The sequence below is a fragment of the Aquila chrysaetos genome, chromosome Z (assembly GCF_900496995.4).
Source record: "Aquila chrysaetos chrysaetos chromosome Z, bAquChr1.4, whole genome shotgun sequence".
Classification (NCBI taxonomy): domain Eukaryota; kingdom Metazoa; phylum Chordata; class Aves; order Accipitriformes; family Accipitridae; genus Aquila; species Aquila chrysaetos.
The window spans coordinates 7,773,563-7,798,594 of NC_044030.1; the positions used below are offsets into that span (position 1 = coordinate 7,773,563).

General features: G+C 37.7%; 1 protein-coding gene across 2 annotated transcripts in view; it reads right to left on the minus strand.

Moving 5' to 3' along the window:
• The window catches only part of RASGRF2 (Ras protein specific guanine nucleotide releasing factor 2), a 131,572-nt gene that overhangs the window by 8,745 nt on the left and 97,795 nt on the right, over positions 1-25,032 (minus strand). For both annotated transcript variants that reach the window (XM_030004761.1, XM_030004760.1), the window contains exons 18-23: positions 23,156-23,262; positions 12,447-12,559; positions 3,895-3,955; positions 3,123-3,226; positions 2,390-2,474; positions 1,574-1,771 (exon numbers count right to left, since the gene is read on the minus strand). In XM_030004761.1, coding sequence (XP_029860621.1) covers positions 1,574-1,771; positions 2,390-2,474; positions 3,123-3,226; positions 3,895-3,955; positions 12,447-12,559; positions 23,156-23,262 — 668 coding nt within the window. The remainder of the gene's footprint in view (positions 1-1,573; positions 1,772-2,389; positions 2,475-3,122; positions 3,227-3,894; positions 3,956-12,446; positions 12,560-23,155; positions 23,263-25,032) is intronic.

Below are 25,032 nucleotides of genomic sequence, written 5' to 3' on the forward strand. Positions count from 1 at the left end.
TAGGGACTTGATCTTGTATGTTGCCAAGGATCTTCAGCTGCATTTACTGAAATTAGTGTCAGTAAAGGATGTTAACTGTCTTGCAGTTTGCACTACACTGGTTTTTGCCTCCAAGTTTCTGATAAAAGCTGAATATGTATTTGAAAACATATTACTGTCTTACACAAATTACTTTCAGTGGGCTTCATTAGAGCCTGGTTACTTCATAAGTTAAATAAATTCGGTTTTCAGTCTATTTATGCTATAGACTTGAGACAGTATAGAGAATCCTGAGAAATTTGTCCTTCTTGAAACTGAATTTCCAATTAAGAGAAAGCTGTAGGCAGAAACAGACACTTTTGTTTTCTTCTAAATAGCAGGTTGATGAAACACTCAGATTATGTTTCCAGTAAGTACTGGTGAACTGTGCAACAGCATTAATCTGTTGTGTGGGGTTTTTTAATTGAGAAGTTTAAAAATCAAACAAATTCTAAACATAAAACTTTTTGGAGGTAAACTCTTATATAACAGTTTGTATTGGAAGGATTTTTAACATGTTTTTAAATAAAAGAATGTAGCACCAGCTATAAAGCAGCTGAGAAAAAGCTGACTGGAGAAGGCAGTACAGTCAGAATGTATTTTAAGGGGATTTCATTGGTTGGGCTGCTTTAGTGCTTTGCAAAACCTACAGAAACATATGGAGGAAGAAACGCAATGATAGAAGCACACCTTTTGCATGCCAGTTAGCCAGATCTAAAATGGCCAACTTGAAATCTTCCCATTAGCTGGAGTAAACTCAATAACCAAATACTGCCTAACTTAAAAGTGACTGGCTCTGTCCTACTGACCTCCTTGCTCTGTTATTCCACCATACTAAAATATTCACTTTTTTTGAAATAGCAGAAAGCTGAGATTTAAATCATTCAACCAACTTCTCCAAACCATTTAAAACAGAGAACATAAAAGACCGGATACTATTCATCCTGGCTAGCCTTTTTTCTTGTGTCTTGTTTTTGTTACTGGCAGTCATTCTCACAGCCTTAGCCATGTTGCTGACAGTCTCAGCAGCAAGGTAAGGATTAAAGAGAGGCATTCACTGCATCTAAACTGCCCCTAAATGAGAAAGAAGACTGGTTGTCTACAGTCTCTTACTGCATAGCAAAAACCTCACCACCTTGAGAAGAAGTGCTGACCTTTCTACAGACTTTCTGCACAGGCAGAGAAATATGGGTCCTACTTTAGGCACCTGAGATAGTAACCACCTAGATGTGTGTATCTGAAAATATCTAAATTTAGATTTCTCACATATTTCAGTACTTTAGGCTCAAGTCATAGTCTTAGGCACCTGCTAATTCTGTAGAAATCAGTTTGTCCCACAGACATTTAATTAATGATATCAAAAAAAAAGGATAAATTAAATACAAAAGACCTTGACATGAAATACTAGTACCAACTGCTGCTTCCAGCAAATAGTCACGAGTATTGTAGAAGTAGAACTATTTATGGGAGGAATCCTATCTCAACATGTTGTTCTCTGAACAACAGACTGACCAATGAACTGTAGAAACCCTACTTGTAATCGTATCTTTCTTACCTGTTTGGATACTTTACCCCAAGTTTTCTTAAGTCTGTAGATTGCACTTCTGTTCAAGGCTGATGTGATTTCTAACACGCCATTGTAATTGTGCATACATCGACAAATATCAGCTACTGCTACCCACTTTTCAATTGAGTTAGCCCGGGAGCTGACATCAGCATAATTCATGATTTGGGAGGCAACAAGGTTACTCATCTGACCAAACAAAGAAGAAGAAATTTAGGACATTTAAATATAATCCCTTTCAACATATAATTATTTAATGAACAAGGCAGAAAAAACTAATGCACAACAGAACTTATGGCTCTTAATAAAAACAAAGAAAGTGTATTGAGAACAGTGTTGTAGGGAAGTGGGGGGGGGGGGGGTGACGATATTAAAGAAGGGTAAGAGATGCAATGGGGAGTATCTCCAAGCCAACATTAATAAAACTGATTGGGAAGTCTCTCAGTAAAATTCAAGGAAAATGGTAAAGAGCAAAGGTATGGTTGGGGATACAAAGGGCATTCATTAAATAGAATCAGTGTTGTATTTTCACTCTGGAGAAAATTTAGTTTCTTCTGGAAGCCACAAGGCATTGTAGTACCATTTAAAATGTTCTACTCTATTAACTGAAATGCTTAATACCAATTCTTGAAAATGAGAATCTTCATGTGCTTTGATTTAAAAGGTTAATCACAAAACCACTGTAACATTCAGTCACTACTAGATAAGAAGTTACATCACACTGTGGAAAAAAAAAATTTTGTTCCAGAGGTCATAGACAGCATCAACAGAGTTACTAGAAAGCAATCTATATTTAAGAGTACTTACATCATTAAAATGTTGACTTGTTTTCATAATATAGGGCGTTCTCTCATTTTTATCCACTTTCATCCAGCCCTGCCCAAGAAACTCTCTAGACATTGAGGGGAGAGAAAAAACCAAACAAAAATGGCTTTAATAAGGACAGTACAGAGTCTCTATCTGTAACCATAGCCTAAGTGGATTTCAAGTATACCTCATTTTGTTAGAAGCTAATAACACAGCTTTACACTAATTCCAGCATTTCACTATATACCATTTTTAATGCCATCTGAAGCAGTAAATATTATAAAGATTTATTTTTCTTTTAATCCCCTCCCCCAATCCTCCCATCCTCATTTTCAGCATTGTGACGCTATTTGAGATTGGTCTTGTCAGCTTACGTGGTTATGTCCATGTTAAACTGTTGCATGAATGAAGCTGATTTGACTCTCCCTCCCTAGAGACTCAGTACTTCCATACTATATTCACCCTTCACTAGCCCAGAGCCTTAGACCACAGATTTTTTTCTTAGCAAAGAACTCAGTCTTTCAAAACATGATCAAACTATAGGGGAGTCAGACGCAATGATAGAAACAGATGAAGGACATTATCCTGTTATGTACGCAAACCTTTTTGTCAGTACAATGAACTAGTGTAGTGCCTAACACTGCCAGTCAGTAACTCATCCACCATACTCACTTCAGTCATTCAGTAACTCATCCACCGTACTCACTTCAGTCATTCGTAGAAGAACACTTACTCATAGGGTATGCTTCGGAAAACTACGTGGTCTAAAAGAGTTATTTGCTCTGCAAGCTCCATGGCCGACAAAGTCTCAAAGCACTCAGGTTTTGGACAATCTGACTGCAAAAATAAGGAGAACGCTTAATGATCTCTTTTTGCATCTAAGGTCATTTCAAAGCACAAGGCTGTGTTTCATTCATATGAACTTTCAGCACAGAGTTGTAAGTAATTCTTTGCTACAAAGAAATATGAATTAAGAAAAATTGCTAACAACATAAGGGCAAATGTCAGGCTGGAAACTCACAGGAAAACAGGCACATACCAAGTCATGAGTAAGTATATAGGTTAATTGAAGTCTGTGCATTCTGTGTTACTTTCCATATAATCACCCTGCACCTAGTTCATTGCCCACAGTCTTCTTTGGATTAATGCAATGCACTTATGAGATGGTGGTGACTACAGTTTGGAGGATGGGCATTGTCAGTCAAGGTCAACTATGGTTCTGATGGCAGCTGAGATGGCAGACACTTATCATTTCATATATATTAATATCTTTCCCTTTTTTTTTCATCATGTGATTTAAATCCAAATCCTAAAGTTTTGACCTGTTCATCTTTGATAGGGGCTCCAAATTCTTACTTTCTCTAAACTGAAATGAACATTCCTGATACAAAAGAACAGTATTTCTGTCCAGAGTTGTAAAGCTGCAGTTGCACTACATTTTATTCACTTAAAACCATGACATTTTATATAGGAATATTTATGTTTAAATTTCAAGATGAACTTACCATCTGAATGATATCCTCTATTTTTAAATGGCTATCATCTTGATCATCCTGAGAAAGAGCCCTGAAAAATTAAGTAGTAGAGCATCCTATATAAATAAAATTGTCTATGGTTATGAGAAAACCTTATCACAGACAGGCAGTCATGTTTATCTAAAGTGAATCTTAAGACTGCAATTGAAGAGGTAAATTTAAAAAACCCTGGTACCTAAAATCTCATATCTTGTTTTATGTAAAAGTGTACAAGATGGTATGACATCACAGTCACGTAAGGTAAAATGATGGTCATGGAGGCTTAAAAATCTCTAAGAACAGCATACATTGTAGAATGGTCAATGACAATAACTACTGTACTTATCTGCTGATTATAGTTATAAGGTTTCTGCATCTATCCCACTTTGACTTTAGTGCAAAGAAATTTGGTGAATGAAGAAAAATTCTGTTTTCAAGAACTGGACTGGCAATGCAAAACCACAATACAATAACAATAATATTTAATCAGAAGCCCTCTATCCTGAATAATCCTAGGAAACATAAAGGTAGAAAATTACATCTCAAGCCTCTTTTCTCTTTTTTAAAAATCAGACTACTGTGCTAAATGATATTTTGGGGAAATGTTTGAAAAATCAACATTTGAGAAGTGAATCAAAGACAGCAAAACACACATGCATAAAAGAGTGATTCACTGAGAAGTGTTCTTGTTTATTGGCCCTACACTGTCCTATTCAGTGTCCCACACAGAGCTGTGAGTGTGGAGATATAGACAAGAAACTGCTAGCAGATTTTACTTGTAGCAAGTACATGATTTGCTTTCAGTAATACAAGTGTTAACCCATGCTTCCAATTCTGCTACAGAAAACTTGTGATTATTAGGGTTATTTCAGAGTAATGGGTCAAAAATGAATGCAGCAGAAGTAATAGGTATTCATCAAACCCCATCTACCCTGATGTAGTATCTTGGCACATGATTCTAAGATGTCACCCCTTAATTTGGAAAATATAGACTCAAAGAAACCTTGAATAGACTGGATTTATACAATATAGGAAAGAAAAGACTTCGGGAGAAAGAACAGTATGTCAGTATGTAGAATACTGCCTATAAAGACACCAGCTATACGGCAAGAAGTCACTGGACTGATTTGCATCAGGGGAGATTTAGTTTCAGCCTTAAGTTCCATTTTCCAACTGCAGAAGTTGTAGAGTACTCATCAGCTGAATTTTCAAGGAAAGTTTAGATGACTGTTTTCAAACAAGATCCGGTTCTACTGATCATTCCAGAAAGCACAGCAACTGGACCAGGTATTTTCTCATGGTCCCTCCAATTCTTTATTTTTGCACTCTGTAGTAGCAGACTTTCCATGCACCAGCTGGGGAAAGGGTTAAAAGAAAAGCATTATATTGCCTGGAGACTTTAGCTATGAGTGTAAGATATGGAATTTGTACTATGTGGGTGGGGAGGAAGTGTTAATGCTTAGTACACTAGGTTCTTCTGTTGTGGGTTGCCGTTGCTTTCTTTTGGTTTGCCAAATTGGAGGACAATGTTAAAATCAAATGCAAATACACAGAGAAAGGATCTAAGAAACCTTGCCTTCATTGTCAGCCTATAAAATCCACAGAAAATGCCCCAGTCTTCATATGAGTTGGAAACACCTTGTGTCTGATGGGCAAGACGTGCAAGGTCTTGAATGTCTACTTTTTTGGGAGAACCCTAAGCTTCTTCACCAGATAATAACAGTGTGCAGCCTCAGTAACTGTAATTAGACAGGCAATCTGTCTTTCCTGAGCAGCTTATTTTGTGATGTATCTCATGACTGATTGCCTGCAGAAAGGTATTGTTCACTGTATGACAAAAGCATGCACTTCCTGGCAATAAAAAAAAGAGAGGGCTTGCCCTGCTGCCCCAAGTATTCTCAGTAATCTTGTAAACTCATCATTTGAGTTCCTTACATATAACTTTATATTGGCTGGAGTTCTCATATTTGATACAGAAATGATTGTATGTGCTTAAAATAGTTAACGTGAGATTCTTAAAAGACTAAAAATACTAAACTTTTCCCCATCTTTGCTTCCTGATACTCTCTAACATGATGTCTCACACTTTATGTAGACTTCCAATCCCTCATTCTAAAGAGATGACTGGTGCTTTTTCTCTAACACAGTGGTCTCACGAAAAAAATTCTCCTTTTATCCATAAATGCTCTACGTTTAAATCTGCAGAGAACAACACATCTCTAGACTGGATAAAGCTACTTTTTGATAGCATCAATAGCAGCTTCCATTTCAGTCTGCACTGTTGTCAGCTTTGGGATACCTAGTTTCAACAGAGGTCTAGGAGGATATGTTGAGCTGATCAGTTCTGCTTGGGCAGTTCCCATTGCACTCCTTGGAGAGCCTCCTAGAAGCTGGGTAAGAAGCACAGGTCCATGTGAAAAGAGTTATGAAAGAAAGCAAAGCTAAGGAGAGATTCTGCCAGAGTGTTTAACAGTATCCCTCTCAGTGAGCACTGAGTGGGGTGACACCTCCATTGTTATACTTACAAATGAAGGAAGTAAATATATAAGAAATAACTTTCTAATTCTTAAGAGTCAGCAGCTAAGATTAGACCTGTCTCTCACTTAAACCATTCCTCATGCCTGACCAGTCCAAATATGAAAATAATTTTCTAGAGGAAAATATTAACATCTGTCTCCTCATTCCTTTATGGTACATAAAATATTTTTAAAATATTTTAAAAGCTGGTGTAAGTTACAGAGCCTGAAATGTATTGTCTGGTGAGATCATACAGGGCAGGAATCAGTCATTCATCAAATTTTGACCTCTACATATCCCTGGATTTCATTTACATTTATACTGAGGAAGAAGAAGGAGGAACTGTTTCTTGAACCACCCTTTTTTTTTCTCCAGTTAGGACTATTTATCAAAGTTATTTACTGTTGTTCAGTCTGAAATTTGTACCTTGCTCCTTCACCATCAACTAAATTTTACCTAGATTTCAGGGGTTAGTAAATAAGGCTGATAAAATGTCAAGCAAAACATACTTCAGTAGGTTTGCCCAGCTTTCAGAACAGATATTAAATAAAAAGAGGATTTTTTTACCCTGCAGAGAAACCCTGTCAGTCCATTCAACAAAAATCTCATCACGCAAGAAATACCAGCTGTTCTGTCTGATGACTCAAGAAGGCATGAAGCAGCTCAGTATCTCTCATAAACACTTTCCTTGGCATTCATATACTGTACAGAGTCTTTCCCAGAGCTGACCATAATATCTTCGGAATACAAACCAGCCTTTCCTCCTCCTCTAATCTTTGCTAACAAAGCGACTGATTTTCCAAGAAATTTATATGCACATATGCACGCATACACTCAAAGGCTGGGTCTGTTTGTAAAAAGAGACATTTGTACCCAATATCCTTCAAGGAGACCGTCCATGGAATATACTCATATGCAGGCTCAGAAAGCATGAACTTTCTTTCACAAGTGTTTGAACATTGAATTTATGATAAGAGATGCTTTTCCTAACCTCACCCTGAATTCCTCTGCTTTTCAGAGTTGAGAGTAGACTACGAAAACTGAAATGTGGGTAAGCCAAGACCTACAGTGAGAGATGACTGGCAAACCAGAATTCTGACAGACTACACATTTTGATATGCCAAGGCCTTTTAGCTATAAACGCCTGCAGCAAGCACCTCTTCAGAACAACTAAAAAGCCTATTTTATGACACTCACCTAGCAATTGGGTGAATGACTATTTTCATGAGGGGCATGTCAACTGACTCACCCCTGCTTCCCATTTTCATCCTGTCCTACAGAAGCCTTTTGAATCAAAGTTTCATCAAAACTTCCAGTTATGACAAATCTATGCTTTCACATAAAAAATATGCTGTCAAAAATCTTCAAACAAATTCATTTCTAATAACAGTAAAAAAGCCCTTCAGTTCTAGAGGGGTAATTTATATTCCTCCTCTAAGTAGTATTAGATGAAAGCCCTCCATCTAGAAGAAAACCAGAAAGATAACATCTTTCCAAGGAGGTGGGTATGTGGTGGTGATTGACTGAGGAACATTTCTCCAAACCAGACACTGGTACGTGAACCAAAAGAGGAACACAATACCTGGGATCACCACTACACATTTCTACAACAAGAAAGACTCTAGATACCTTTAGGACATCCAGGGCGGGATTCACATCCTCTGCAAGTCACTGCCTCTGTTCTGTAATTGTCTGAGAAAGGAAGATGTCTTCTATGATCTCTGGAGGAACAGTCAGGGTGCCTAACTTTAGCCAATTTTGGTGGACAGAATCTCCTTTGTGATAGGCAGTTACCTTGGAAGGAGTGCTTCATTAGCTGTCTACAGTTTGTTTCATGGTTACGTGCTTTAGTTAGACACAGTGGGTCCCACCAAAGAATTTTTTGAAAGCCATTGCGGAGAACAAATCCCTTTCCCCTCACCCTGTCATTATAACCTATGGATGGTTCAAGGAACTCAAGAAATAATTTTATTCCATTACAGGCCTCCTCTTAACATTCAGAACATTGACTGTAATCTGCCATGTTGGCAAATGATAGAAAATATGTAATCTGACGCAGAAAAAAAGAAAACAATGATATGAAAGATACACTGGTGTAGAACCTGGTGCCTCTTCACAATGTCTTGGTGCAGTATGGGAGCATTTGCTTAAAGATTAGCAGTTCTTGGTCAGGAGGAACATAGTCGTGGTTGTCTCTACTACAATAAATAGTAATCTTCAGAGACAAGTAATAGAAGTCTCTCAGCTTAGGGAAGAGCATGTTCAATGTTTGCTTTGACCTACTTCCACAACCAGCCATGGCACCACGGGAGGCATCAGGCAAGAATGTCAGCGAAAGAACCATTTCTGTGTCACCATGTCCTCTTTTTGCACCAGAAGCAGTATATTTGTTTTTGGTGCAAATATAAAAACCCCTTTGTTCTTCCGGCACTAGAAACCTGGTCGCCAACTGGGATCATACAATTGTATTGTCAGACAGGATGCAGGCACGTGGATACTGTTTCTTCTGCTTCTCTCTCTTCTGCTTCCAGAATTGAGCAAGGACCTTCTCAACCTGCCGGAAAAGCTAAACCCTCCTGATAGAAACTATTCCTTGGTTTTATATTTTTGATTATTAAAAAGTTAAGTTTTCAAATAGCAGTCTGGAGTTGGTTCCACCTCTCAATCCACTAACAATCTGAGAAGCATGTGTTCACAATCTCCATGGGACAGCAGGTCACTGCTCAGGACTAGCAAGTTGATGAGGTTTTTTTAAAGCTTATAAATATTCCTATTCTAATAATGTGCAATAAAAATGAAGGCTTGTGGAAGAGTAAAGGAACAGGCACCCCTGTGTCACTACCACAAGTATACAGTTACACACAAACAACTACATTCAACTGCAAATTAGTCCTTAAATCCTGTAATTTCCTCTCCTCAGTTAACTATATAGCCTTGCTGAGAGTGTGTATGTCCAGGAGTAATTACAGTGCTTTTTTAAGGCTTGGAACCCACTCTTAATTAACAGACAACCCATCTTCCTAAGGTGATTTAGGAACATAAGCTCCTCCTTTCAGTGAAAAGGTGAGATGTACAACACCTTTGTGTATTTCACCCCAGCTGAATGATTTTTTGTCCAAGATCAGAATTGCTCCAATACACTCTTTCTCACAAGGTTACTAAAGCAGTTCCCATTCCTGGGAAATTAATTTCTCCTTACTAGCTGACTGTTAACAAATTTGACATGCCTGGCAAATAACTGCCTCCTGTGTGGCTGGAGAACGAGCCCAAGCACTTCAGATTACAGTTTTGCTCAGCAGTTTCACTCAGCATAAGACTTTGGGACAGTTTGTTTTATGCGACAACATTTTTAACTTGGAGACAATGTCCTGATATCCTGCTGACTGCAGCTTAACAACAGTTTAAATTATGAAAGTTGTATTTATGCAATAGCTTCTATCTGAAAGTTTATTTATGCCACAACTCTTATTTGAAAGTTTATGGGCAGTTTGTGTATGTAATAAACAAACGGATAGGACATAGGAGTAATTCAGCTGCTACTGAAATATGATTGCTACTGAAAATGGAACATAGTAGTTTTTTGAACCCTTGGGACAGCAATACTGTGTCACTGATGCTTATTGGACTCAGTGTTGAAATAGTTTTGAAACTGTATTGAAATTTAATTGAAATTGAAATAGTATTGAAATAGTCCACATACAAGTTGTCCAGCATGCATATATGTTAACAGCATGTCCAGTCTTGAAAAGCAATAAGAAATTTCTGATAACCAATGTTAGCCAAGGCTTAAATTTCATGCCTCATTTTGAAGAAAAGGACATCCATGCAGCATTCAGTCAAAAGGCAAGTTCTGCATACCGAGCCACCAATGGCTCTTTTTCCAGTGCTCGTTTGTGGGATGTAACCAAGTACTTATGACTCTCTATGACCAAATCTACAATCAGACTATGTTGTTTGAAAAATCTGGCAGGATTAGGGTATACAGCTGCAAACCCTGATGAAAGATGGCTTGGCTGAGGACCATATCTCAGGAAATCCTCGTTCTCTACCTGTTTCCAACAGAAACTCCCACTGAGAACTTGGACAGGTCATTTTATTTGTGTTTTACTTGCCTGCTTGTAAAGTAAAGTGCCATAATCCTTTCCAGAAATACTGTCAGGATAATGACTATGAAAGACAGGTTTTTAAAAATGCAATCTGTTTCTACAGAATATTTCAAATGAGTTAATTTTGATTAACTTTTAGTTCAATTTCTGTGCATTTATATTTACATTTTTACTAAAATTTTATTTTCAAGTATTGTTTTATTTCACTACTCCTTCCTTTTGCTTTTTCTTTTCCCCATTTGTCAGTTGTTAAAAATTTAACTTCTGCAGAATTTTCACTTCTTACAGAATTTAACTTTTGTCCCTTTTTTTGCAAACAAAATACAGTGTGAAAATTCACAGAATGGTAAAAAATTCAGTCTGAATTTTTGAAAAATTCTGAAAAATGTTTAATGAAAATATCTGATTAACTGTATTCACTAGTATATACAGTGTGCTCAAATACTACAGTAATAAGTGCTAGAAGGGCAAAGAGGGCAAACAATTACCTACCATTTCATAGAATAGCAGTAAAAGGATGCAAACGGGGGCAACTCACAGTTTACACGTAGTTACCAAGGTCCCATTTTTGGATGCAACAGCTAATGGAAATTGGCTAATTGGAAACTGTATACAGGAAATTGCTAACAAACTTGTATGTTAAACGCCTATAAATCTATTCCATTACTCTTCCAGGAAAGGGCAATCCAGGTTTATTTTCTCATATTTTCTTAAGAAGCTGAAGGTCTTAAGGTAATTTTTCCCAGTGTGAGCAATCTGACAGAACCATTGCTGTCACACATATTATTAAAAACAATTATCCTAATCCTTTTTGCTCTCCTTGCTTGCTGTTTCTTCCAAGGAAATACATGAAACAAACTTACTATTTTTACTTTAAGTAACAGCACGTGCGGTATTATTAAGAAGGAGGTTTATTTTTATTTATGTAAAAATTAAGTAGGATCCCATTGACATGAAGTGCTTTTATTAAGAACTTACCTTTGCTTCTTATCCTCTGTTTGACTTTTTTCCCCCCAAGTGAACAACTTTCCCCTCGTTCTCTTTCACGTAAGTATCTGATGGGGAAACCTGTCAAGTGGTCTTAGAAAATTCAGACACACTGTATTTATTGCACCCTTACTGGCTTTCCTGCAGAATTCTTACAAAAATACTAACAAAGCACATCATAGATTTATCTGTGTTTTTTCATCGTATCTTATTTTAACCACTGCCTATTTAAATATTTACTGCTCCTTAGTAATGTAGAACAATTTACATGAAAATCAGTGGTTATAAAATATTCACACTTAGTAGACGGAATTATTTTCACTGATAAATGCGTATGAAGATTTGTCTTTTTGGCATGTCTAGACACTCAACTCTGTAATACCAACCCTAAGTAACAAAATAAGGTGTTATAAGCCTAATTTAAATAGTTCTGGTTATGCAGAAGCTTAAATGTCTTTTATTTCTTGGCACTAATTAAGAAAGAATTCCTCTCTGTAAGCTACCCAAAGAACTTTGGACACAGTGTCAACACAAAGGAGGGTGCAAGCATGCTCTTTTTAGGATGTCATGACACATTAGGCTATCATCAGCTTCTTGCGAGCTTAGCAGAGTGGATGGCTCATTACTGAGACAGAAGTTCCTCAAGGTATCATACTGAGTGGTCTTGTTGCTTTACTGGTCAGCATTTTTCCCTGCTCCATGAAGACTGAACCCATGGCTGCCAGCTGTTCTGCTGCAAAATTTTCTAATACAGGTATTTTTATGAATGAAACTTAGAAACACACTCTGTTTTATAACTAATAAAACACTACATAATCCTTCAAAATTAAATACTCTGGAGAAAAACCAAACCCTGTGAATTCTACGATACATGATCCCCTTACTATTTCACATGCTATAGTTAACATACTAAATTATTAGAAGTGTACGTACCTCAGTATATTTGCAGTAGCTTTCCTTTCTTGTGGCAGAAGGTCAGGGTCTCTCAAAACTTCTTCCAGCAAATTTAACACGTTCATTTTCAGCTCATTGTTCAGCTCAAAATCCTACAAAGGAAAACACTTCCTTTTGTCTTAACAATGTTGATCAAATAACTGAAAGGATATACTTTTGTGAGTTTTGCCTTTTTTTTTTTTTTTTTTTTTTTTTTTGCCATTAGGTTTCCAAATATTTAGAGAAACTTGAAAAGCTGTTGTAGTGAACAGGCCATAAAAGTAGGAGCCCCAAAAGGCTGTAATTTATCTCCTTTTCTGACCTTTATCTCCTGTGTGGAAATGGGCAAATCACTTACTTAACGTTTCTCTTCTGAACTAAGAACCGCATCTCGGCAATACCCACAAAATGCCTGACTCCCTCTTCTCCTGTGATGACCATAAAAGCAGAAAAAAAGTTTAATTGCAATACTGAGACCACTGCCTAGCGAGGCTGGACACTGGGGGGTTTTTTTACTGTTTTCTTGAGTTTCTCTGTTTATCTGCCTCCCACTCTGGTATTTCTTATCTCATACTCACCATTTTGGAAAGGTCTGCTTTTTGATCCACGTAGTGGAGTACTCAACCTAATAAGCTCAATAAATCAGACTAGTGCTCTCTGGCACTGCACTTAAGAGCTTCAGCATTTTAATTACTTCTGAAGCAGACTGATATCTGACACAGGACTGCAATTCAAGAACAGGAACACGCAACAACCAGCTCTGTTTATCTGTGATACTGGAGAAAACCAAAGAATAGAAAAATGTATGAGCTTTAAGGTCAGAACTTACAGGCAAGTCTTGGAGTAGACTCCAAAAATGCTTGTATTTAGCTCAAAGCTAGCATTTTGATAAGAAAACTAAATCTGAAACCTTCAGTCATGTAGTGCATCGTAGTTCTTCCTTGATAACCCACAGTTACTTGCAAGCAGGACCATGTTTGTGGCAAGCCCCTGCTTGTTTCCATGGGAACAGAAACCACAAAGTTACTGAAAATGGGAAATATTTGGCACCTCTGTGCAAGAGCCGTGCATTTCATTTTCCCAAAGAACCAGCTACAACCCCTTCTGTTGCAAAAGGCTCCTAAATTGACAGGATTTCTGGAGATGGGTGCCTCTGGGGAGAACCACTCCTGGTGAAAACACACATCTTCACACCATGGGTTTCACTTGAGGGGATGCAGGAGCATCAGAGCACACCCAAAGTCAGAAAGGAAAGTGATGCTTAATTCAGAAAGGGGATGAAATACTTAAGACGAGGAGGAAAATGAACATTCATTAAAGAAGGTGGTGTCACAGCCATGCTTATAGCACTTTTTGAGAAAGCTTATTGTTCAAAATGTCAGTGCTCAGAAACACACTGCTGTTGCCTGCCAGCAGTGCCCTGGGCATTTCCCTCCTGCTACAAGCATTCCCTTTTCATTCTTCAAAAGTCTTCTCACCTTGGCCACAGCTAATTCATATTTTGAAACCAATTAGTATCTGTCTCTTAGGTTTTTGTGATGTTTGTCCGTATTAGAGGATGTTGGAGAACAGGAAGCCATGCAGTATTAGGCTTTGGATGGGGTATCAGACATATACCTCATTGTGTTTGTTTTATAAAATACATTTTCTATAGCCATTGTCCGAAATGCCTCCTTTAGGAACTGTTTTAGCCTGTTTGCAAAAGAAGATAGAGATTTTGATTTATTTATTTAGGGTATGGAAATGGGACTAATTAGTGAAAGCACAAGGAATGTAACTAACTACATGAGAGCACTGTTTGCTCCAGTGATTTTTTAAAAAAAACCATTTGGAATAGGAAACTATCAAAATTTAGCTAAAGGAGAAACCTCGAGTCTGCACAAGCTTAAGCAACCAGTGTGATTAACATTAGTACTGCCTGTCCTATAGTTTGATGGTGGACACTGTATAAAAGAAGTTGGGCATCTTTGCTAGTTGTGCTACAAAAATATAAATTAACAGAAAAGGTATCCAAGAGCTGACAAATCTAACATCCTCATTTAGCATTTTAGGTAAAATTCTCTACCTGCCACTGTAAATGGGCAGATCACAACAACATGATCAGGATTTTATCTCCTAGTATGTTTTTTAAACCATAATTGGTTAATTATTTAATTACGTTGTATTTTTTCTCAAGAAGTCTTGCAACTAGATGTATGACCAAGAAAGTCCATATTTTCAAAAGTTATTTCATTTGTGAATAAGATGGGGAAGCCTTACCTGTGAATATCAGACTCAGCAAAAACAAAGCATTTCCAGTTTTTGCAGGCTTACAAGCTAATTCTTATAAGTAATGAGAATTAATACATTGTACATTAACAGCAAAACACATTTGCTAAGTAATCTCCACGAGATAGTAGTCCTGGAATTGCTGGGGAAAGTCATATTGTTGGCAAGCTATATAAGTACTTAGTTCCTAGGGTTAGGGCTATCTTCTACTTCAATTACAGCGGCTTTGGAAGAAACTTCATAGTGGAAAAATCCAGTTCTCTAACCTCAGAAAAACAAGAAGTCTTTATCAGCATAGCCAGCCCAAACTATTGTGGATGACAGGGACTGATTAGGGATTATAGACAGAGGATGCATTGGTTTGTGTGACTCCTTCAGTCCCATCTCCTGTCACACCTCCACGCCAGCCTGACCACTGCAAGGATGCTTCTCAGCACAGCCTTCCCACAGGGCAGACCTGGCCCTATGTCCATGCAATTTCTGCAGCTGTTGTCTTACTGCCCCAAATCTCTTTCTTGTGCCTGGAGGCACTCTTTTTTTACAGCAATGTGCCAGCTGCTTCTTATAATGTGGGGAGAAAAAAAAATTGAAAAAAGTTGGGATTGAGAAGAAAACTGGAGTGCTAATCTGTTTTTCTGTTGAAGTTCATGATCTAGGGGGTACTGAGATTATAGTGTGATGAGCAATATACAAAAAAACCTAGGGAAATCATTGCACTTAAACATGTACATGTACTTAACTCTAGAAAGGTTAACATGAGAATTATACAAACACCAAAACATTTAGCAACCAATTCCAAATATAATTTATAGATAAAGAACTACAAATACATGCAGATTATATATATCCGTATTATGGGTGTTATATATGATTATATATTAATATATTATGTATGTATATTATATCTATTTATAGTGTAGGCACACATGGATCTATATGTAGCTATATATAGTTCTAGATATATTATATACATGTATATCACATCTCTAGATATAATTTTAGACCACTTTTGTAACATTTTTGTCTGTTGTATCACCTGTTAATATGTTTCACTATTTCTTCCAGCCATTTGAAGGACTGGCAACGAGACCCTGCCACCATCCTCAGCATTGAAGGCTGGCAAGTCTGAGTAAACCCACTATACTGGCTTACATTTAAATTGCTGCATGTGTTAAGACTACCCCAATGTTCAAAGAGACTTTTAGTTGAAATTTACATGTCACAGGAGGAATACAGTCGGTCAGACAAGAACCGCTCAATTTTCCACCAGGCACATATCAATGTGACAGTGGTCTAATCCTTCATGAAAGGGCACATACCTCTAATATATTTTAGAGTCCATAGTAGCCTGAAGATTTGTGGGTCTTATTCAGATTTTTATTTGACTTAAGCAGAGAAATTAACTAAGATTTCCAAGCAAAATTTAAAATTTTAAGTCCATTACTGTCACTAATGGGAAAAGATATTTCTTCCCCATTTATTCAATATTTATACTGCAAAACCACTTATGAAATGTGCAGATACAAAAAAATGACATCTGATGAGTTAAGTAGGAGGTCTGCCCTGGAGTCACCTAGGGTAAGAATAGGATGTATGAAGTTCCCAACCCATCAAAAGCACCGTGCACCATGTTCAGCACCCCTTAATGAAGTTTCTAGCAGTAGAAGACTGCAGCAACAGAGAGAAGTGTATTAATTTTGCTGTCACTCACCTCCACTATGAAAGCAAAAGCCTCCTTTATAACTATAGAGCACCAACATCAGCACGATTACATTTTAAGTAGACTCATAACCAGCCTGTTGATCTCTGCCATGCACAGGATTAGACAGCAACGTTCTCTCTATAAAGTGCAAGCACACTCCCTTGCCAGGAGGAGCTAGGAAAACTGTGCTGCAGTATGAGAAGTGCTTCAGAAGCAACCTATTCCAGCTGATTAAAAAAAAAAAAAAAAGGGGGGGGGGGGGGGGGGGGGGGGGGGGAAGGGAGGAGATGATGGATTTGGAATCACTGGCCAGAAGAAAGGAGACTGCAGCAGAGGCAGCGGAAAGCAAGAAAAAGAAAATTTAGCTATGCTGGTGAGGTACAACTAGAAATATGTAGATTTACTATCAGTGGTTTATACAGTGAAGATAATTTTCAAGTTTTGACATGGGCTCAGTGAAACCCCAAAACCTTTTCCTCCCCTCTTTCTATAAATCTTCCTAAGTGAGAGGAAACATTCTTCATTTAAACAATGTGAAGAAACATTGAATAACCCAGACAAATAAAAGGAAGCTAAAACCTGACAACATAATTTATATTTGAGTACATCAGTGATAAGGACTACAGAAAACACTGGAAGGAAGGAAGGAAGGAAGAAAGGAAGGAAGGAAGGAAGGAAGGAAGGAAGGAAGGAAGGAAGGAAGGAAGGAAGGGTGGGTCAGGAGGGGAGAGAGATCTATTGAAAGATTGTTTACAAGGAATTTTGGAATATGTTTAAATAGATGGGTTTTGCCCTACAATTTTAATATATCTGCTCTCATGCCAAAGTGTAAACAGATAATTATTTCAGTGGCATCAGTGGACTGACTGTTAATCTTGTACACAGCAGATCACACTCTATCAGAGTTAACTGAACTTACTCCAGTGTTGCAGTCCTCTACAACAATATTTAATTTTCCAGTATAAAAGCACACTTCAACTATCACATACACTTGTGCTGAGGGAAGTGTTTATAAATTCACCTGCAACAAAACACTTATGCATGTGGAAGGCAGAGATAAAAGATATTATAACTGGCTATCAGGAAAATTCGTCCCTGAACTTGAAGTGAATTCTGGCTTACTTCAAGAAGCAAGCAAAGGACAACAGCTTTATCTTCTACTTAGTTTCAAGTGCAAAGAGACAGTCATCGTTTGTGGGAAGAGTGCCAGTCCTGATTCTACAGTATCAGCATTAGCCTGTCACTCCTGATGGAATATAATCAGGTTAAAAGTACAAGCTATGTTAATAGCATGAGTGAGTAATTCTCAGCACATACAATACAAACCTCTCCTTATCTAAGCACTGTGTAACCCCGTAGTACGAAGAAACCTTGAAAGAAGAATCTAGCCATTATGTATTGTCAGATTAAAGCATTCAGGACAGATAAGAAATGTGACATCCCTGCCTCTAAGTCCTGGGATGTAGTACATTCAAGAGCTTTGCAGAAAGACCTCAGTGAAGAAGGACCTGTCAGGCTCCAACAGAAGTGGGTGCAGAGTACCACTAATTAGTTTGACTGACTGCAAGCTTGGCTACTGTTCTGGGGGTGACTCACGTTCCCTGAAGGGTCATGGTACAGCAAGCATTTAGGCTTCTGCGATGTTTGGACAAAGCATAGCAGCAATTAAGTGCATTACTATTCAAGGCATAACTGTATTCTGCAAAGGGCCAAAGTTTATGCAAACTGGATTTCTTCACTAAGTGACCAACGGCATGCTGGAAGCAAGGGTTCCCTTGCTCTGCCTCTCTCTCGGGCAGCCTCTCTGTTTCTTCAGTTCACAATTTGTTATCATGACATTTGTTTATTTCAGAAAGAACCCCAGAAATTTCTTTGCTGTTTCAAGGGAGAGGCCACAGATCCTAGGGGTTTATTTGAAGTGTAGTTAAAATACAGCACATCTTGCTATCATACAATAAGTGTGGCATAAGTGTAATTTGTTCATATTTCTACAATAAACTTGCCATAACTTTGCCAGGCATCATATTCCTTACTTTATGCCTTTAAACATGAGCCAAGTGGGGCTCATATAAAGGAATTTTAATCTTATTTTTTATTCCAATGTAAAAAGATGGAATTGGCTGATTCATGTGCACTAAAACTATTTTTAACTAACTGAAATCATCTTTGCTTGGACAATTCTCTATATACAGGTGTCCTCCATAATCCCTAAGTGCTATCAATAACTACATCTGCAAAACCTTCTGTTGAAAACACAACACAGCTTTGTCAGTATGAGCGAGAAAATTACTTGCAGTAGGTTATTTCACAGTTGGAGCAAGACTGACATCAGGCACGCAATCATGACCTATACTCTCAAAATTCAAGCCATGGTCTGCTCCCCAGGTCTTGTGGTAACTTCATAACTCACTGACACTGTCTGGCAGCCACCTAATTTGTAAGAGAGTTAAGATTTGCCAATTCATTCCAGCTGAGATCTTCAAAGAAGCCAACAGGAACAAGCACCCAGCTGTCATTCAGAACTGGGAAGTCTGGAAAAGCCAGCCTCTCTTTCTTCATCAACAGATGCAAAGCTTTCTCCTTGGACAAGTTCCATTTCAATCTGCTTGCCACAGAAGCAGAATAGGCTTGATTTTGTAACATGAAGTGTTTAGATAAAAGACAGAGAAGTATTGTTAAAGAAAATGAGGCTTCAAGACCTCACTAGGATAAAGAAAATCATACCAAGAGTTTCTCCTCTTGGCCTCCTTTTCCCTTCCTATTTTTCCACCTCTGCAGGATTCAGTGGGAGTTTTATCCTCGTGAGCCCTCTCCGTTCCCATCAACACTCTTGTCTTCACAATGACTGTCTGCCTCATCATTTGTGTTTTCATTGTTTACAACGGGACAATCCTACGCTGTTCCTCTCAATTACATTTTAAAAATTAAATGTAAACATGAACATTCTGCTGTTATTTTGGGCAAAAAGAAAGCTTTGTTGGCTTGTAGGTGGCTGAATAAAAAAGAGACAGAAGAGTAGGGAAAAAAAGATGAGGGATAGGGAATGAAAAGAACAAAAATGTAAATAAAGAAACCTGGATAAACCTAAACGAGCCACCTTTCACGGTGTGCTGGTTTTGGCTGATGAGCAATACAGGTATGACTCCTCTTGCTCAGTGTGGTAAAAACAAAAAGTATGTGTCACATTATGTGAGGATGGTTTTTTCCAAATTTTTATCTGTGCTTTGGGAGCTCCTGGAGACATTAATTAGTTCATTCTGCCCTCCTGAAAGGGCTGCAGATCTGGCATTATGGCTATATATTTACTTGGAATTTACGTGAGTCTCCTACAGTGTATGACCCAAGTTTTAAAAATAATGAATCCTTTTTCTAAGCATTGTTTAGTATGATTTCAAGATAACAAAACTGCTTTATGAAAGCACATCCTCACTGAATAGGCTGAATTGTTAATTTTAATGATTCTGTTTTCTCGCCACAGATAAGTTTACATATTAAATACTGTCTACACTCAGATAAATTTTAAAAAACACATGCTTTAAGAAACAACCCTAAACCATCCACAACTGTGATTTTGACACAGTTGCAAGATAGTGTAGGAAGCTAATTCATTCCGTAGCCCAGCAGAAGAAAGACCCTGGCCAAGGATTTGCTAGAGAAAAGTGAGGAAACAAAAGGCTCTGAACCATTTGTTTGGATTCATCTGTCCCTCGGTTCATGCACTAACCATGACCCATGCTGTTACACACTTGAGAGCAGCACACTGAAGCAAGCCAAAGGGATTTAGAGGGAGGGATGAAGTGTAGGGAATAACTAAGTGGGATGATATATGTAAGAGCATTTTTAACAGATGGTTGTACATTAGTCTCTTTATGTTGCACACATTTCTGAACACAGCACACTCTCATAGGGCTGTGCAGCACCTCACGTGCTCTGGGCACTAGAGTGAAATAAATCAGCACAATAATTTAGGCAGACAAATAACTTGCAGAGAATTGACTGTCACTGGTGGATCAGAAAGCACCAAGACAGAGTTAGTTATGCTGCAAAGTTATTCACATGCTGCAACACTAAGCAGGTCTGTAGTAGCATCTTGCACCCTAAAAAGGGAACTAAAGAAAGCCCCACAGTTTACCCGCCTAATGTCTTTACTTCTCTTTGCATCTAGTAATAAGGAAATGGCATTCTGGCATAAAAAATGTGCGCAGTAGGTCACCTTTTATAGTGGTGCAGGCTAGCAATGACCACAAGGATCTCAGGCACATCACAAGGAGAACACCAGTACACACCAGGCAGTGGGAGAAGCTTTCCCACAGAGGACGGAAATTGCCTATTTGGTGCTGGGAGTTTTTGCAGCAAAAGCAAATTCAAAGCCAAATGGAGAGAAAACAGTACAAGCAAAGTATACTGAATTTCACATTTATCTTTGCAAATATCAACTTATTTTGTTAACTTTTTTTTTTTTTTTTAAAGAGAACAAAACCTGCCCTTGGCTGATGATGAAGGTGAAGGATGTCTCAAATGTACTAAGTGGCCAGAGAATGATCCAAATACCTTACAATGTAATAAAGTTTTTGGCAGGTCTGATGATCCCATAGAATTTTAATGCTTATATTGTTTTATCATTTTGGAAATCTAATAAGCATTTCTTCACCAGACACTGGTGGCTAAGGGTTCGCTGGCTTGCAGTTTGTGTTGTTATTGTAAAACGAGGCTCTGAGCTACTGCTCTCCCAGGAGAGATACATCTTTACTGCCAACATTTCATACTATTTGGCCAGATAGTAATTCTTCACTTGTCTTCCTCAAATCCTGTCCCATTTTTTTTTTGGCAGAAACTAGTCAGTCATTTCTGGTTTGCTTAGGTCTTCTGTCCTTTCTGTCTCCCTAGTCTCACAAGTAAACAACACAAAAAGCTGATTACATGCTCTGTTGCCGTAGCATTCGTTACTTTCTGTGCCAAAGCCCTTGCATTTTAAAATATTTGCTATATTGGAATACTGGATTAAGAGAGCTAGAGAATTAAAATCTGCCACCCTTGCCATGGAAAAAATAAAAGGCAGTGGAGTCCAGGTAATAGCTTCCACTTCGAAAATGCACCATGTTGAACTATTACTCATTATCTTTGTCCTCTTAATATTTTTCAAAGAATACTAACTGTAAACATTGTGCAAAAGTAGGTGCAAAAGTATTCAGGACAATATTACATTTTTGCATATCACGGGTACTTTTGAAATGGAAACAGAGAACACTTGTATTTTTAAGGAGAGAAGTATATTTTTGGTAAATTGCTGCAATGACAGAGTATGCTTGCGCTCTTCACAGTTACTTTGTGTTTATGATAGAGAATCATCACAACTCAGGATCAGTTCTGAAACATAAACTTCAGTCTAACTAGTTATAGATGGTTGCTTAATGTAGACAAAAGTCTGATGACTCCTAACATTTTCACAATCACATTAATTAACCATCTTTTAATTAGTATAGAGGGTCAACTCAACTCATAGCAGTTAATATGAACTGTGGCAGGGACACAGTAAGCAAGTACACTACTGTAACAGAGAACAATAATAACAGACTTCCGCTGTTCCCGTTACAGCTCAAGATTTTGCCATGCAATGATTTTCATTTAACAGGTAGTCAAAGAAAACTTGGTGTACATAGGTTGTTTCCAATAACTCAAAATGTTTCATCATTCCCATGATACCAAGAGAGGTTTTATTAATCTCCTCTGGGCTGTTCAGCTTTTCAAACACAACCAATTTTCCCACTTACACATTTCTTACTGACTTCATTCTCTAGCAAACTTAACCTCTATGAAAATTAAACCCATTACATGGAAAAAAGGGAATTGAGTTTGACATAGGGCAGTTTGACATTGCTGCAGTTAGCTGTGCAAGAAACCCTTTTTAGATCAAGTGTTCTTGATTATTAGCACATAGTGACAAAGCAGTCTATAACTGCCATGAAGTACCATCTATCCAAGGTGGGTTTTCCCTTTCATTTGCTTCCAAAGCGCTCTCACTCCTTCTCTTTCCCTCCTTCCTTCCTTCTTTCCTTCCTTCCCTCTTTCTCTCCATCCCTCTTTCTGTCCTTCCCTCCTTTGTTTCTTTTAATAATTTTCCTGGTAGTCTTCTATATGCATGCCAAAACCTTCCAACATTTGTCTCACCTGGCAACTTAAAGGATATTTCTATCTAGGAAATTCTACTAGCTACTCAGATTTCTTTTTTTCCCTCCTCTGCCAGCACAGTTTTATGATTACATATCAGACCCACAATCCTGTCATGGTTGTAGAGGGACCAAGATGAAGGAATGGTGACTCTTTCCTTATCCGATTTACAACAAATAATTACAATAAATATCTGTATGCAAACACAAGTATTTTAACACAGTCAAAGTAACTGAACCAAGCTGCCTGTAGCATGAACGGTGACAATGTGAAAGATTAATCCAAACTTCTCACTGTGTATTTCAACACACATTACAACAATAAAGCACTCACACACAATCTTACCAGGAGCAATGTTGTAACTGGATATTTTGAGGACAGCTTTGCAAGGCTAGATGAAGGATTCTTCACATGCTTAACAGTGTGGTTTTACAAGTTAAATTTCCATGTTATCTTTACAGCACTGACTTTTCAGGCTGTTTGACCTCTGCAACACTATACAGCAGCACTGCTAAAATAGGGAGAATGTAGACATATTATAGATGGAGAGACCAGTGCAACAGCAGAATACCTGAGAATGCTTGGAGACCCAGTGGCGCAAGACATTTAGGACGCGATTTGTGGCCGCTCTGCGTATTATGAACTCTTTGTCGCACATGCGTTCAGAATTGGTAAATCCTGTGTGGAAAAAACACATGTTAAAGTTAATGGAGGTAGGAAAAATTCAAATAGGGTATGAATAACTTTTGGTAAACCGACAGCTTATGGAACAGTTATGTGTAATAAAAAGAAAGATGCCTATATAGCCTTTCAAATACCACTATTTAGACTGGTGAAATTCTGCAAGATCAGCAGTACACAGCCTTGCCCACCATAACTGATACAGACACCTCCTTGGGTCAGCATTCAGTTTTAGAAAGATAAAGAATATTTGCCTGCTTCATTAACGTCAAGGTCTTCCTTCAGTATAGAAGAAAATAACATTAAAAACCAGGACCAGTCCAAAAATGTACAGGGCCTGTAATCAAGCAGATTACAGAAGGGATGTGAGTATCATTTAGAAAGGGGAAAGAGGTAAATTTCAGAAGTGGTAAAGAAATAGGGAAGGATAATAGTTTAAAGACAGAGAAGAAGAAGGTCAACACAAGAAATGTTCCTTTGTAGGAGCAGTATTGTACAGGCTCTACTAGTCAACAGAGACTATTCAAATAAGCTATTTGTTTTTTTACCACTGGGGTGACAAGAAAGTGGGAAAGTATACAGAAAACACATGATTACATTATTTTAATAATCATACAATTATATTAAAAACCCAATTTTTTTAAAACAATTGATAACTCTGAAGATACACTTGACAAGTTTACATTTTTCTAGTTTGTTAGATTTGATCTTACACTCTGCTGCTTTCCATTTCACTTGGTGCAGAGTCCAAGGAAATCTGGAAACACCCTTCCATATGACCAGTACTTCAATATTTTTTTGCATAAAAGCTGTTCTAAAGCCCATGTATTATTATAAATAGCAAAGGCAGATGAAATGTCTATTTATTCTGTGAGAAACCTGTTGGAGGTATTCTGAGAGTTTGTATTAGTTTTGCTCTATTTTTATTAAAGACAATCCAAAAACTCCAAATTGCAGCTCTATATACCCCAAATATATTTTCTATGGTTATGTTTCATGGAATTTTTTTAAACTGTGTCATATTACACTGTAGTTGACATCTAAGATTCACTATCAAAGGAATTTTCATATTAAAACATCTTCAGGAACTTCATTGCCCGTAAACATCAAAGCAAACAAAATCTCTGAGGCTTTACTCAGTAAAAGTAACACAGGCAACATTTTGTGTGTTAATTTTCTATGCCTTTCACAGTTAACCTCTTGCAGAAGCAATTAGGCATACACATTATAAACTGTTCAATTAGCCACTTAATTGCAGCAATGAAAGTCACAATGAAAATTATATATTAAAGCAGTGGAGTCTTTATCAAAGTAACTTTAAGGAAAAGAAGTTTCAGTAAGCTGGAAGGAAAACAGAAAGAAGCCTACAGAGACAGTTCTCAGCTGCAAAAAGAATAAAAGAAGCAAGAAAGGAAAAAGGAAAACCTCTAGAGATCACTACAGCAAACTTCTATGATCCTCATATTTTCACCAATTTTTTAGCAGTAATTAGCTTGTTGCAGAGATTAAGCAGCATGTTCACTCAGATCCACATTGTCAGTATTTAATGTTGATCTCTTGAAGCTATAAATGGAGATCTCCAGTTTTGTAAGAAAAGAACTTAGCTGAGCATAGATGCACATGTGAATTTAACTCCAACTGGCTGATTCATTGTACATCTTCAGGTACAAGACTTCAAAGAACTAAGTAAGTCAAAGAAATACTTCCCCCCCCCCCCCCCCCCCCCCCAAATATAACTAGGAATCTATTAACTCCATTCTGACCTTG